General features: G+C 48.5%; 1 protein-coding gene across 1 annotated transcript; it reads right to left on the bottom strand.

Moving 5' to 3' along the window:
• Nucleotides 1–6,290: 6,290 nt before the first annotated feature.
• LOC110331898 (carbonyl reductase [NADPH] 2-like) lies at nucleotides 6,291–9,337 on the bottom strand. The gene is given in 8 exon segments (XM_021212760.1): nucleotides 6,291–6,394; nucleotides 6,482–6,603; nucleotides 6,785–7,039; nucleotides 7,123–7,257; nucleotides 7,259–7,275; nucleotides 7,416–7,513; nucleotides 8,046–8,118; nucleotides 9,326–9,337. Coding segments are annotated over 8 exon segments (816 nt in total).
• Between the last annotated feature and the right edge of the window lie 2,051 nt (nucleotides 9,338–11,388).

Here is an 11,388-nt window from a genome sequence, read left to right as displayed (position 1 = left end):
TAAGGACACGGATATATGCTGGGTGGTGATGGCACACACCTTTAATCCCAGCACTTGGGAGGCAGAGGCAGGCAGATTTCTGAGTTTGAGACCAGCCTGGTCTACAAAGTGAGTTCCAGGACAGCCAGGGCTATACAGAGAAACCCTGTTTTGAAAAAAACAAAAAACAAAAAAACAAAACAAAACAAAAAAAGGACACAGATATTATGACAGATATGACAGACATGGAAGTGGTGGGGGGAGCTACGGAATCTTCAGTGTCACTTAAAGGGTTAGTCAAGGGCTGGTGCGCTGGCTCAGTGAATAAAAAGGTGCTTGCCACCAAGCTACATTAACATGAGTTCAGTCCCTGGGGCCTGCATATTGAATGAAAAGAACTAACTCTCAGAAGTTACCCTTTCAACTCCACAGGCCCACTATGACATGCCTGCACACATACAGACAGACAAAATAAAAATTTAATACAAATATTTTTTAAAGATATGTAGCCAGGCAATTGTGACATACACCTTTAATCCCTGTACGCCCTCCCAGGGAAGAAAAGACGGGAAGATCTCTCTGAGTTTGAGGCTTTCAAAGTGGTGGGAACCCACTGCTGATTTGGCTGGGGTCTGTTCACTTGTGTGGCTGTCACCCCAAAGGCGTGATTCCTCCTGGCCAGGGTCATAAAAGTTTGTTACTAGAGTTTTCGGCAAAGGCTGGCAGTGGAAATTCCAACAGGCCAAGTTTGTACATCTTCAGTGCACTACAGAGCCAGTTCCAGGACAGCCAGGGCTACACAGAGAAACCATGTCTTGGGGGGTGGGGGAGGGGAGATAAAAAATAAAGTGGAAATAGCTCTTAAACATATCAAATGATATGTAGTGTATGTGGAGGAGGGGCACACATGCACAGATACACAGAGGTGTGTGTGTGTGCGTGTGTGTGTGTGTGTGTGCACATGTGTGTGTGTGCATGCGTGTACCCCAGCCAAATCAGCAGTGGGTTCCCACCACTTTCCTGCCAGCCAGCACTCATAGGCTCTGGAGAAAGGTTTTTGTTGTTGTTTTTATTGCTGTTATTGTTTTTGAGACAGGGCTTCTCTGTGAAACAGGCCTGGCTGTCCTGGAATTCACCTTGTAGACCAGGCTGGCCTCAAACTCACAGAGATCCACCTGCCTCTGCCTCCCAAGTGCTGTGATTAAGGACATGGGACACCACGTCCCAAGAGACCACACCCTGTGAGATTTATTTTTGTTTTTTTGGTGTGAATAAGTTTGCTCTGTACATCATAGAAGGCAATGACTGCAGAGGCCAGAAGGCATCAGATCCCGTGGAACTGGAGTTACAGATGGTTGTAGCACGTGGGTACTAGAAATTTAACTCAAGTCTTCTGCAAAGAGCAGTCAGTGCTTTTAATCACTGAATCATCTCTCCAGCCCCTGGCAGAGAAACTTGAAATTTTGTAGGGACCATGACCTGTTTTTAATTTCTTCGTTGTATTGGCATTTCAAACTATTTTAGGTTTAGGTCATTTTTTTTAGACTGGAAATTTGGAATCCAAAAAGTAAGAAGGCTCAAGGTACCTTAAGGGGCTAGGTGTTGTGTGATCTCTGTGTTAATCTAAGAGCCCTGGGAATTAATGGATGTGCTATCATGGTGCCCCCAAGGGAGAATCCCAGCTGACTGGTCCTCTATGAACCTCTGACTCAGTAGACTGTCGTGGGAGTGAGTTAAGTGAGAGATGTGAGCTATTGGGTGTGTCAAGCCCATGGAAGCAGCAAGGCCTTGTCCCTGGTCTGAGAGACCACAAGGTCTTCCTCTGGCCGATTGGGAATGTTGATAGTGTTTACAGAAAGCATTCACTGTAGCTGTCTGCACCTTGTGTGACCACCTTAAAATGGCTCTCCTATGGAGATTAGCTAAACTGCCTCTGGATACAATAACCAGCCTCCCTTGTTTGAGTCTATGTAACAAGCGCAATGAGATGCTGCTGTGCTGTGGCTTCTCCACCAGACTTCCCTACCCAGCTTTTCTGTTTGCACACATTTGTCATTTCTTCATTTTCTTACTGCCCCTAGGCAGCATTCCAGATCCAAGCTGTGCAAGGTCACAGCAATAGACAAAAGGATGATTTACCTAAGCGTGGACTCTGAATTGGTGTTACTATTTCCATGTATGTGTGGGTAGCTGTCTGTTAGTTTATAACTGTGACGTAGCTGTCTGTTAGTCTACATCTGTGATGTAGCTTGATGGAGGTGGAAACAATCTGACAGCTGCAACAGTTGTCTCATTAGAGGTTTAGCTACTGAGGATGTACAGTTGCTCCTCCAGCCCATTCTGGGTGACTCTAGACTAAGGCACTAAAGGAAGCATTAGGGGCACCAGGGGCCTCATGACAAGCAGTAATTTTGTAGGGAGCCACAGAAGAAAAATGTAGCCGGGTGTGGTGGCGCACGCCTTTAATCCCAGCACTCGAAGAAAAATGTATCTGCTCCTGGCTTGGCAGGAAATCCAGCAACTCCAATAAGCTGTAGTATATGAATATGTTTAGCTGATGGAAGGGAGATGTGTGGACATGTTTAGTTGAACCAGGGATGCTGTGTGGCATCTCTCGGCCTGGTTTGACCTATTCTAACTCTGGGCAAGTGTTGTGGACAGAATGTTAGAAATGTAGGGGGGCTGATGAGATGGCTCAGAGAGTAAGAGCACTGACTGCTCTCCCGGAGGTCCAGAGTTCAAATCCCAGTAACCACATGGCGGCTCACAACCACCTGTAATGAGATCTGATGCCCTCTTCTGGTGTGTCTGAAGTCAGCTACAGTGTACTTATGTATAATAATAAATAAATCTTTAGAAAAAAGTGGACACACTTTTATCTTCTCAAAATATCTGAATATATTAACTGTACAGGAAATTAAACCTAGCAACATGATACTCTGGCTGGAATACAAACAGGCCTTTAATCCCAGGAGAGAGAGAGAGAGAGGCAAGCAGATCACTGAGTTCAAGCCTGGTCTGGTACAGAGCAAGTTTCAGGTACAGAAAATCAAGGTGGTCCATGCCTTTAATCCCGGCACACAGGAGCTGGCTGAGAAGCAGTGCAAAGGAGTTGCGTCTGCCGTGCAGTTGGTAGCAGTTGGTTTTGTGGCGCCTGGAGGTAGTTTTTCCTGGGTCAGTTTTACAGAGACAGGTAGCAGAGAAAGCAAGCTAAACACAAGTGAAGAAAGAATGAGCCAGAGAAGGAGAAGGAGCCAGGAGATTAGAATAGATTGCTAGTTAAAGGCCAAACAGAGCAATTCAGTGAGAAACTGAGTATCTTAGGGGTTTACTGTTGTGAACAGACAACATGACCAAGGCAACCCTTATAAAGACATTTAATTGGGACAGGCTTCAGAGGTTCAGAGGTTCAGTCCATTATCACCAAGGTGAAAGCAAGGCAGCATCCAGGCTGGCATGGTGTAGGAGGAGCTGAGAGTTCTACATCTTCATCTGAAGGCTTCTAGGAGAAGACCTCATTCCACGAAGCTAGGAAGAGGGTATCAGAGCCCACACCCACAGTGACACACCTAATCTAACAAGGCCACATGTATTTCGACAAGGCCACACCTCCTGATAATGCTACTCCCTGGACCAAGCATATATAAACTATCACACTGTGAGAAGCCAGATTGAGTCAGTAGTCAGCTGGGGGAGGAGCTAAATTGAACCAGCCAACCAGAGTTCAGAAAGATCTTGAAAGGTTGAATTTATTCAACAGTGTAAGTCTCAGAGGCTGGAAACACTCTAGGCCTAGATTGGAATGTACAGAGGTTAGAGGCTTCCAGGACTAGGCCTAGGTTAGCTGACCAAGGCAGTAAATCTCCCAGAGGACAGATACGTCCTGCTAATAAACGTTACTTTAACATGTAACATAAACTGGGCAGTGGTGGCGCACGCCTTTAACCCCAGCATTTGGGAGGCAGAAGGCAGTCAGATTTCTGAGTTCAAGGCCAGCCTGGTCTATAGAGTGAGTTCCAAGACAGCCAGGGCTACACAGAGAAACCCTATCTGGAAAAAAAAAAAAGTAACAATAAATTCACAAGCTACATTGGTTTGCTATAATTTACAAGTAATGTCCATTTCCTTTGATGTCTGTTGTCCAAGTTTATCTTCTTATTACTTTAGTGTTAGGTAATAACTGAGTTGCAGGTTACATTTCACAGAACCGTATGTGTATATTCACACATAGGGATGTAGATTATCAGACGACCACAAAATAGTTAAAGAAGCTGGAGAGTTCAAAAGTCTTTACTGGAGGCAGAAGAAAACCAGATACAGAGTTGATGCATTGGTTACATAAGAATCAACAAAATAGGCCAGGTGGTGGCAGCACCCTCCTGTAAATCCCAGTACTCAAGAGGCAGAGGCAGACAGATCTTTGAGTTCAAGGACAGCCAGAGCTACACAGGAAAACCCTGTTTCAACAAAAAAACAAAAAGGAAAGAGAAAGAAGGGCTGGCAAGATGGCTCAGTGGGTAAGGTCCTGAGTTCAAATCCCCGTAACCACAACCACCCATAACGAAATCTGATGCCCTCTTCTGGTGCATCTGAAGACAGCTAGAGTGCACTTATGTATAATAATAAGTGAGTAGAGGTCCTAAATACAATTCCCAACAACCACATGAAGGCTCACAACCATCTGTACGGCTACAGTGTACTCATATACATAAAAATAAATAAATACATAAATCTTAAAAAAAAAAAAAAAAGAAAGAGGAAAGAAAAAAAAAAATCAACAAATGGGTTCCCAGAACCCACATAGTGTCTCGTTGCCATCCACAATTCCAGGTCCAGAGGCTCTGATGCCATATGACTTCTGAGAGCACCAGGCTTGCAAGTTGTACACAGATATATGCCCACAAACACCCATACAAATAAAACCAACTTCGTTTCATTTTTTGGAACAGGGTCTCCGTGTAGTCCTGGTTGTCCTAGAACTCAGCAGGCTGGCTTGAACCCACAGAGATCCTTTTAACCTGCCTCCCGAGTTCTGGGATAAAGGCATACACCACCATGCCCAACAGAGACCTGCCGGCCTCTACCTCCCAAGTGCTGGGATTAAAGGCGTGTACCACCACTGCTTCTTCTTGTAGAACCAAGGACCACTGGCCCAGGGATGGCACCACAATGGGCTGCTTTTTCCCCTATCGATCACTAATTAGGGAAATGCTAATCTTTTGTTTTGTTTTGTTTTTTCTTTTTTCTTTTTTTCTTTTTTTTTGGTTTTTCGAGACAGGGTTTCTCTGTATAGCTCTGGCTGTCGTGGAACTCACTTCGTAGACCAGGTTGGCCTCGAACTCAGAAATCTGCCTGCCTCTGCCTCCCAAGTGCTGGGATTAAAGGCGTGTGCCACCACCGCCTGGCTCCCTCCTTGTTAAAAAGCCAACTGTCCTGGATTCCAATCCTAGGTCAGGCAGGGCCACCATAAACCTGGGGTTTCCAGGCTATGGTCACTGACACAGGCCTGGATGAGGTGATAGACAAAAGGCAGCCCCAGGATCCAAAGGGGGAATTAGGGGCACCTATGCAATCACCCCACCCAGGCATTCTGCACAAAACACTGGGCCGTGTAAATGCACAGACGACCATACAACACTGCTTCCACAGTGCACCAGGTGTGTGCTTTCAGGGTTTTGGATACTGTACTGGCTGGGTTTGTGTGTCAACTTGAGACAAGCTAGAGTTATAGAGAAAGGAGCCTCTCTTGAGGAAATGCTTCCATGAGATCCACCTGTAAGGCATTTTCTCAAATAGTGATCAAGGATGGGAGGGCCCAGCCAATTGTGGGTGGTGCCATACCTAGGCTAGTAGTCCTGGGTTCTATAAGAAGGCAGGCTGAGCAAGCCAGGGGATGCAATCCAGTAAGGAACACCCATCCATGGCCTCTGTATCATCTCCTGCCTCCAAGTTCCTGCCCTGTGTGAGTTCCTGTCCTGACTTCCTTTGGTGATGAACAGCAACATGGAAGTACAAGCTGAATAAACCCTTTCCTCCCCAACTTGCTTTTTGGTCAGGATGTTTTGTGCAGGAATGCAAACCCTGACTAAGACAGAAACTGTGGTCCATTTATTTAAGCAAATCAGCCCAGTCTAGCTGATACAGAGGATGGGAGATCTTGGAGTCTGAGGGTGGGGATGGATGTGGAGTAGATCCGGTAGATCCACACACAGGACGGAAGCAGAACTGATGAGCTGGGTTGAAGGCAGGGTCGTGGTGTGAGGGTGGATCCAGGGAGGCCTACAGGGGTCTGTGGGTGCCATCTGGGCAGACTAGGAGACCAGGTAGCCAGCATCCACCAGGATGCCACCGCCACTGGTAGAGGCGCTGCTGTCGCTGAGCAGGAAGAGGATGCTGTTGATAACGTCTTCAACCTCTGCAGGAGAACAGACCAGTCAAGGCTCTCGCTTGCTTGGCTGCTGGCCAACAACACAGTTCCCCTCACCCACTGTCCCCAGCTGACCTGCGAACTTCCTCAGTGGGTGGCGCTCCTTGAGCTTCCTGGCAAACTCAGTGTCTGCAGAGACTTTCTTGCCCATGTCAGTCAGCACCACAGTGGGGTTTACGGAGTTTACCCGAATCTGGGGCCAGAAGCCACAGCTGGTAGCACAGCTGAGGAACGAGCCCTACCTGCACAGCTCAGGACTTGCCCCAGGACCGGCCTGACAAGCTTGCTTACTTTGTCCAGATGAACCCTGAGTCCAATCCTCAGGCCTCACCCTCAACCCCCAGCCCTGCCCCAGGTGTCCATCATCTGTCCCTCAGGTGTGGCCCCAGTTCCATGGCCATGGCTTTGGTCAGCATAGCAGAACCTACTCCTGTTCCTACCACAATGCACCCACAGTAGGTGGTCATGTCAGGATAGGTGACAATGGATCCTGCCACTCCATGGTTAATCATGCCTCTGGCTACCATCTGGAAGTCAAGAGTTTGGGCAAACAAATGCATGATCCCACCCCACCTTCTCCAGGTCTGCATCTGGGACACCTGCACGACGGTTTGCACATTCACGTTCAAGGACCTAGCAGAAGGAGAACATCAGCCTACTGAGCCACCCATCTTCAGCAACCCTCCCCAGCCTGCCCACTCTCCCTGAGGGCCCACCTGTCAAAGATTTCCTTTGTAGTCTCTATAAAAGGCTGCATCAGCACCACCCCTGCGTTGTTTACCAGCAAGTCCACAGGGCCTATACCACCCAGCTCCTCCTCTGTGACCTCCTAGTCATCCAGGTCTACACACGGACTCTATCCTGGGACACTGTGGGGGACATTGGTGGCCTGAGACATTGTCTCATCCAGCTTCTAATGTATTCTTGAGTGTGGGGAGTGGGCCCTGGCCATGGCAGGCTGTGTGAGTGTGGGGAGCAGGCCCCGGCCATGGCAGGTTGTGAGCCTTACCTCTTTGGCGAGGCTGACCAGGTCTGGGTTGGTCCAAGTCACGGCCACCACTTTGGCTCCTGAGGCGTGCAGGACCTTCACAGTGTGCGGTCCAATCCCTGTAGGAGAATGGTGGGACAAGGGCCTTGTAGGCCTGGTTACAGAAGGGTCTGGGTCCTGGAAGGCAGTAAAGGCTGTTGCTCCAAGCAGCACTCGTGTGCTGACCAAAAGGCTGTAAGCCAGGGTTAGGTGGGAGGTCAGACAGACTGGTATCAGGTCCCCCTCATGCTCATGATGGCATCCCAGAGAAGAGTGGCTGGTGCCCATCTTCCCAGCCTGGATCTAGGAACCGTCTTGATGCCGAGCTAAGCTCATCCTTCAGAGTGGAGCATGTGGTGGCCAAAGAGAGGCTGGCATTCTGACCTGGTAGGCAGCAGGTCTCTGGCCAGGTGACAGTGTTGAGACTGGCCTCCTTCCTCTCTCCAGTCCAACTCCCCCACCCGCTCACACTCACCTTTCCCCACTCACACACCTTTCCCTGATCACACTCACCCTCCACTCATACTCACTTTCCCCCACTCACATTCACCTTTCCTCACTCACACTCACCTGCTTTCCTGCTCACTCACCAGCTTCCCCGCTCACACTTACCTTTCCCTGCTCCTGTCACTGGGACCCTCAGGCCACTGAAATTCAGCTTCCTGCTGCTGACACCAGTGTTCTCCTGCAGTAAGGGGAGGGTTAAGGTTGTTAAGATGGAACTGGCAAAGCCAGGCATGGTGGCGCACATCTTTAATCCCAGCACTTGGGAGGCAGAGGCAGGCAGATTTCTGAGTTCGAGGCCAGCTGGGTCTACAGAGTGAGTTCCAGGATAGCCAAGGCTACACAGAGAAACCCTGTCTCGAAACAAACAAACAAACAAACAAACAAACAAACAAAAAAGAAGATGGAACTGGCTAGTGGGGCAGGGTTGGGGCAGACACCCTGCTCCCTTCTGGCAGCCCTCCTCGATCCACAGAAGTGCCAATCAGTTGCTCGTGCTGGGACTTGAAGAGCCAATGAGAGGAAGTATGTGCACACACGTGTAGAATGTCTGACACAACAGTGGAAGTGTGTGTGCACACGCATGTGCCTGTGAAAGGGTCTGACACAGCAGTGTAGTGGGAAGGAAGGGGCAGCCTAGGGAAGGAATCTGAATTTTCAGCATTGAGATACTGAGTCTTGAACCCAGGGCCTGAGAGCACACTAAGCCAATGGTGCCCCATCACGGATGCTCAATGATGTGAGCCATACCCTCAGTCCAGGGCAGTGAAACTTCTGGGCTTGGAATTATCTGGACAGAAGTATCAGCTTGTGACTTTTTGTTTTATTGCTATAAATGAAGGTAGTGATGTGATCTAGCTGGAGCAGGTGGCACTGGATTCAAATGCCCAGGGACCCAAGAACCCACCATGCCTACAGTGTGTCTAGAGAGTCCACTGGTTGTCCTCCTTAATATGTTCCTCCCAAGTGCCCCTCACCTGCTGCCCTGTACCAGCCAGGAACTCTGCCTTTGGCAGCGACACTGAGGCACCGTCTTTACTCTGAGGCAGGACTCTTGTAAATCTAAGCATGGATTCTGGGGTTTCCTGCCCCAGTAGCAAACCCTGAGTACCTCTGTGCATCTCCTCTTCTTTGAGCAGAGACCTGGTTCTTTGGAGCCAGTTAGAAGTAATCAGAGGGCTGGTGAGATGGCTCAGTGGGTAAGAGCACCCGATTGCTCTTCCGAAGGTCCAGAGTTCAAATCCCAGCAACCACATGGTGGCTCATAACCATCCGTAACAAGATCTGACTTCCTCTCTGGAGTGTCTGAAGACAGCTACAGTGTACTTACATATAATAAATAAATAAATCTTAAAAAAAAAAAGAAGTAATCAGAGAATATTGTTCACCTCGATCCGCATCTGGCGATTGTCTGAGGTGTGCTGAGGGTCTCTTATCTTGTGTGTCAGGGTTCATGGAAAAAGTACTTCTGTCCAGTGAGTCATAGTAGGTCACATGGCATCCTGGCCGGGCAGGAGGCTCAGATGCCTCATGGACAGTCCTGGGGAGGAGGTGTGCTCAGACTGCCTGTGGTCTTTCCCTTGCTCAGTCCAGATTCTGCACTGAGACCGTGTGACTCGCTGAAAGGAGGCAGCTGTTCTTCCAGTGAGGGGATAGCAGTACCCTTTCCCAGTTTCCTTTGAAATTAAAACACCCCATCCTGCATGGAAGCTCCTTAAGTAGGGATGCAAACAACTCAAAATAGTTTCAGGAAGTTCCTGAAACTGACCAATTTTTCTAGGTCCCTCCCTGCCAGGGTAAGCAACAAAAGCTGAGAGTCTCTCTCAGACAAACCAAGCAGCAAAGAAGAAAGACTGCAGATCAGAGCCCAGAAGATGCAAAAGTCAGCCAAGTTACCTACAAGAGGTTTAGACTAGCTAAGCCACTTGAAAGAGACACTCTCCCACCTGTTGAGTTGCCTTCAGGCTATGAATTGTGCTCCTGGTTCCCAGCTTTTGTGAGCTGTCTCTGGAGCTGATCTAGGGTGAACGCCATCTGATCCTGTAAGAAATTCCTCACCAATAATACTTCCATAGGTAACCCCAATAAATCTCATGGCTCACCAAGCTGGACTTCAGTGGTGTCTGTACATTGGTCTGTTATGGGCTGCCTAACTGGAGAGAGTAGATATGCATGTTGTGTCTCTCCAGGAAAAGTTTTGTGGAACAACAGAAGGAAAGGCCTTTGGGAGGAGATTAGAGGAAACTAGACCCAGGAAGACAACTGACATTGACCTTTTGGCCTCCAATCATGAGTGCACACATGTGCATCTGTCAGCAGACATGCTCACACCTGTGCAGATACACACAGACATTAAAACCCAGTGTCGGGCTGGTGGGATGGCTCAGTGGGTAAGAGCACCCGACTGCTCTTCCGAAGGACCAGAGTTCAAATCCCAGCAACCACATGGTGGCTCACAACCATCTGTAACAAGATCTGACACCCTCTTCTGGAGTGTCTGAGGACAGCTACAGTGTACTTACATATAATAAATAAATAAATCTTTAAAAAAATAAAAAAATAAAAAATAAAACCCAGTGTCGCAGAGCATAGTGGTTCCCACCTAAAATTTCAGCCCTTGGAGACAGAATCATAGCTTTAAGTTCAAGGCCAGCCTGGTCTATGTTGTGAGTCCTAGGCCACCCAGAGCTACAGAGCAATATCCTGTCTCAATCCCACTAGTGGTGGTTTACATGAGAACAATCCCCACAGGCTCATAGTTGAAAGCTTGGTCTCCAGTTGGTTTAGGATTAGGAGGTGTGGCCTCACTGGAAGAGGCGTGTCACTACTGGTAGGCTTTGAAGTTTCAAACGCCCACCTCATTCCCAGGTGGCTCTTTCTCTCTCTGCCCTCTGTGGATCAGATGTAAGCTCTCAGCCTGCTCCAGCACCATGTCTGCTTGCCTGCCTGCTTCCTGCCATGATGGTTGGTCATGGACACTAACCTTCAGGAACCACAATCCCCCAATGGAATGTTTTCTTCTGTGAGTTGCCCTGGTCGTGGCAACTGAAATGTAACTAAGACACCACTCCTCCACACAACCGTGAAACCATGAGTGGACTGTGCTTGGAGCTGACTGAAGTCATGTGCTCTGGCAGGCTGTCTGCCAAAACATGCTGGATGGCAAAGCAGCATGAGCTGCAGCCTGGACCGTGCATGTGTCTTCTCTTTCCCTTGGGCCAACAGAACTGACAGGTATTTGTGTGTGTGTGTGTGTGTGTGTGTTTTTAGGGAGGCATAAGGAAAAGGATCGTCTAAAACCCTGTACATGGGAGCTAGAGAGATGGTTCTGTGGTTGAGAGCATTTGCTGTTCTTGCAGAGGACCAGAGTTCAGTTCCCAGCACCCACACGGCAGCTCAGAACCATCTGTAACTCCAGTTCCAGGAGATAAAGCTCTTTTCTGCTCTCCAT

The sequence above is a fragment of the Mus pahari genome, chromosome 14, assembly GCF_900095145.1.
Source record: "Mus pahari chromosome 14, PAHARI_EIJ_v1.1, whole genome shotgun sequence".
NCBI lineage: Eukaryota > Metazoa > Chordata > Mammalia > Rodentia > Muridae > Mus > Mus pahari.
This window is presented reverse-complemented; position numbering and strand designations above follow the sequence as displayed.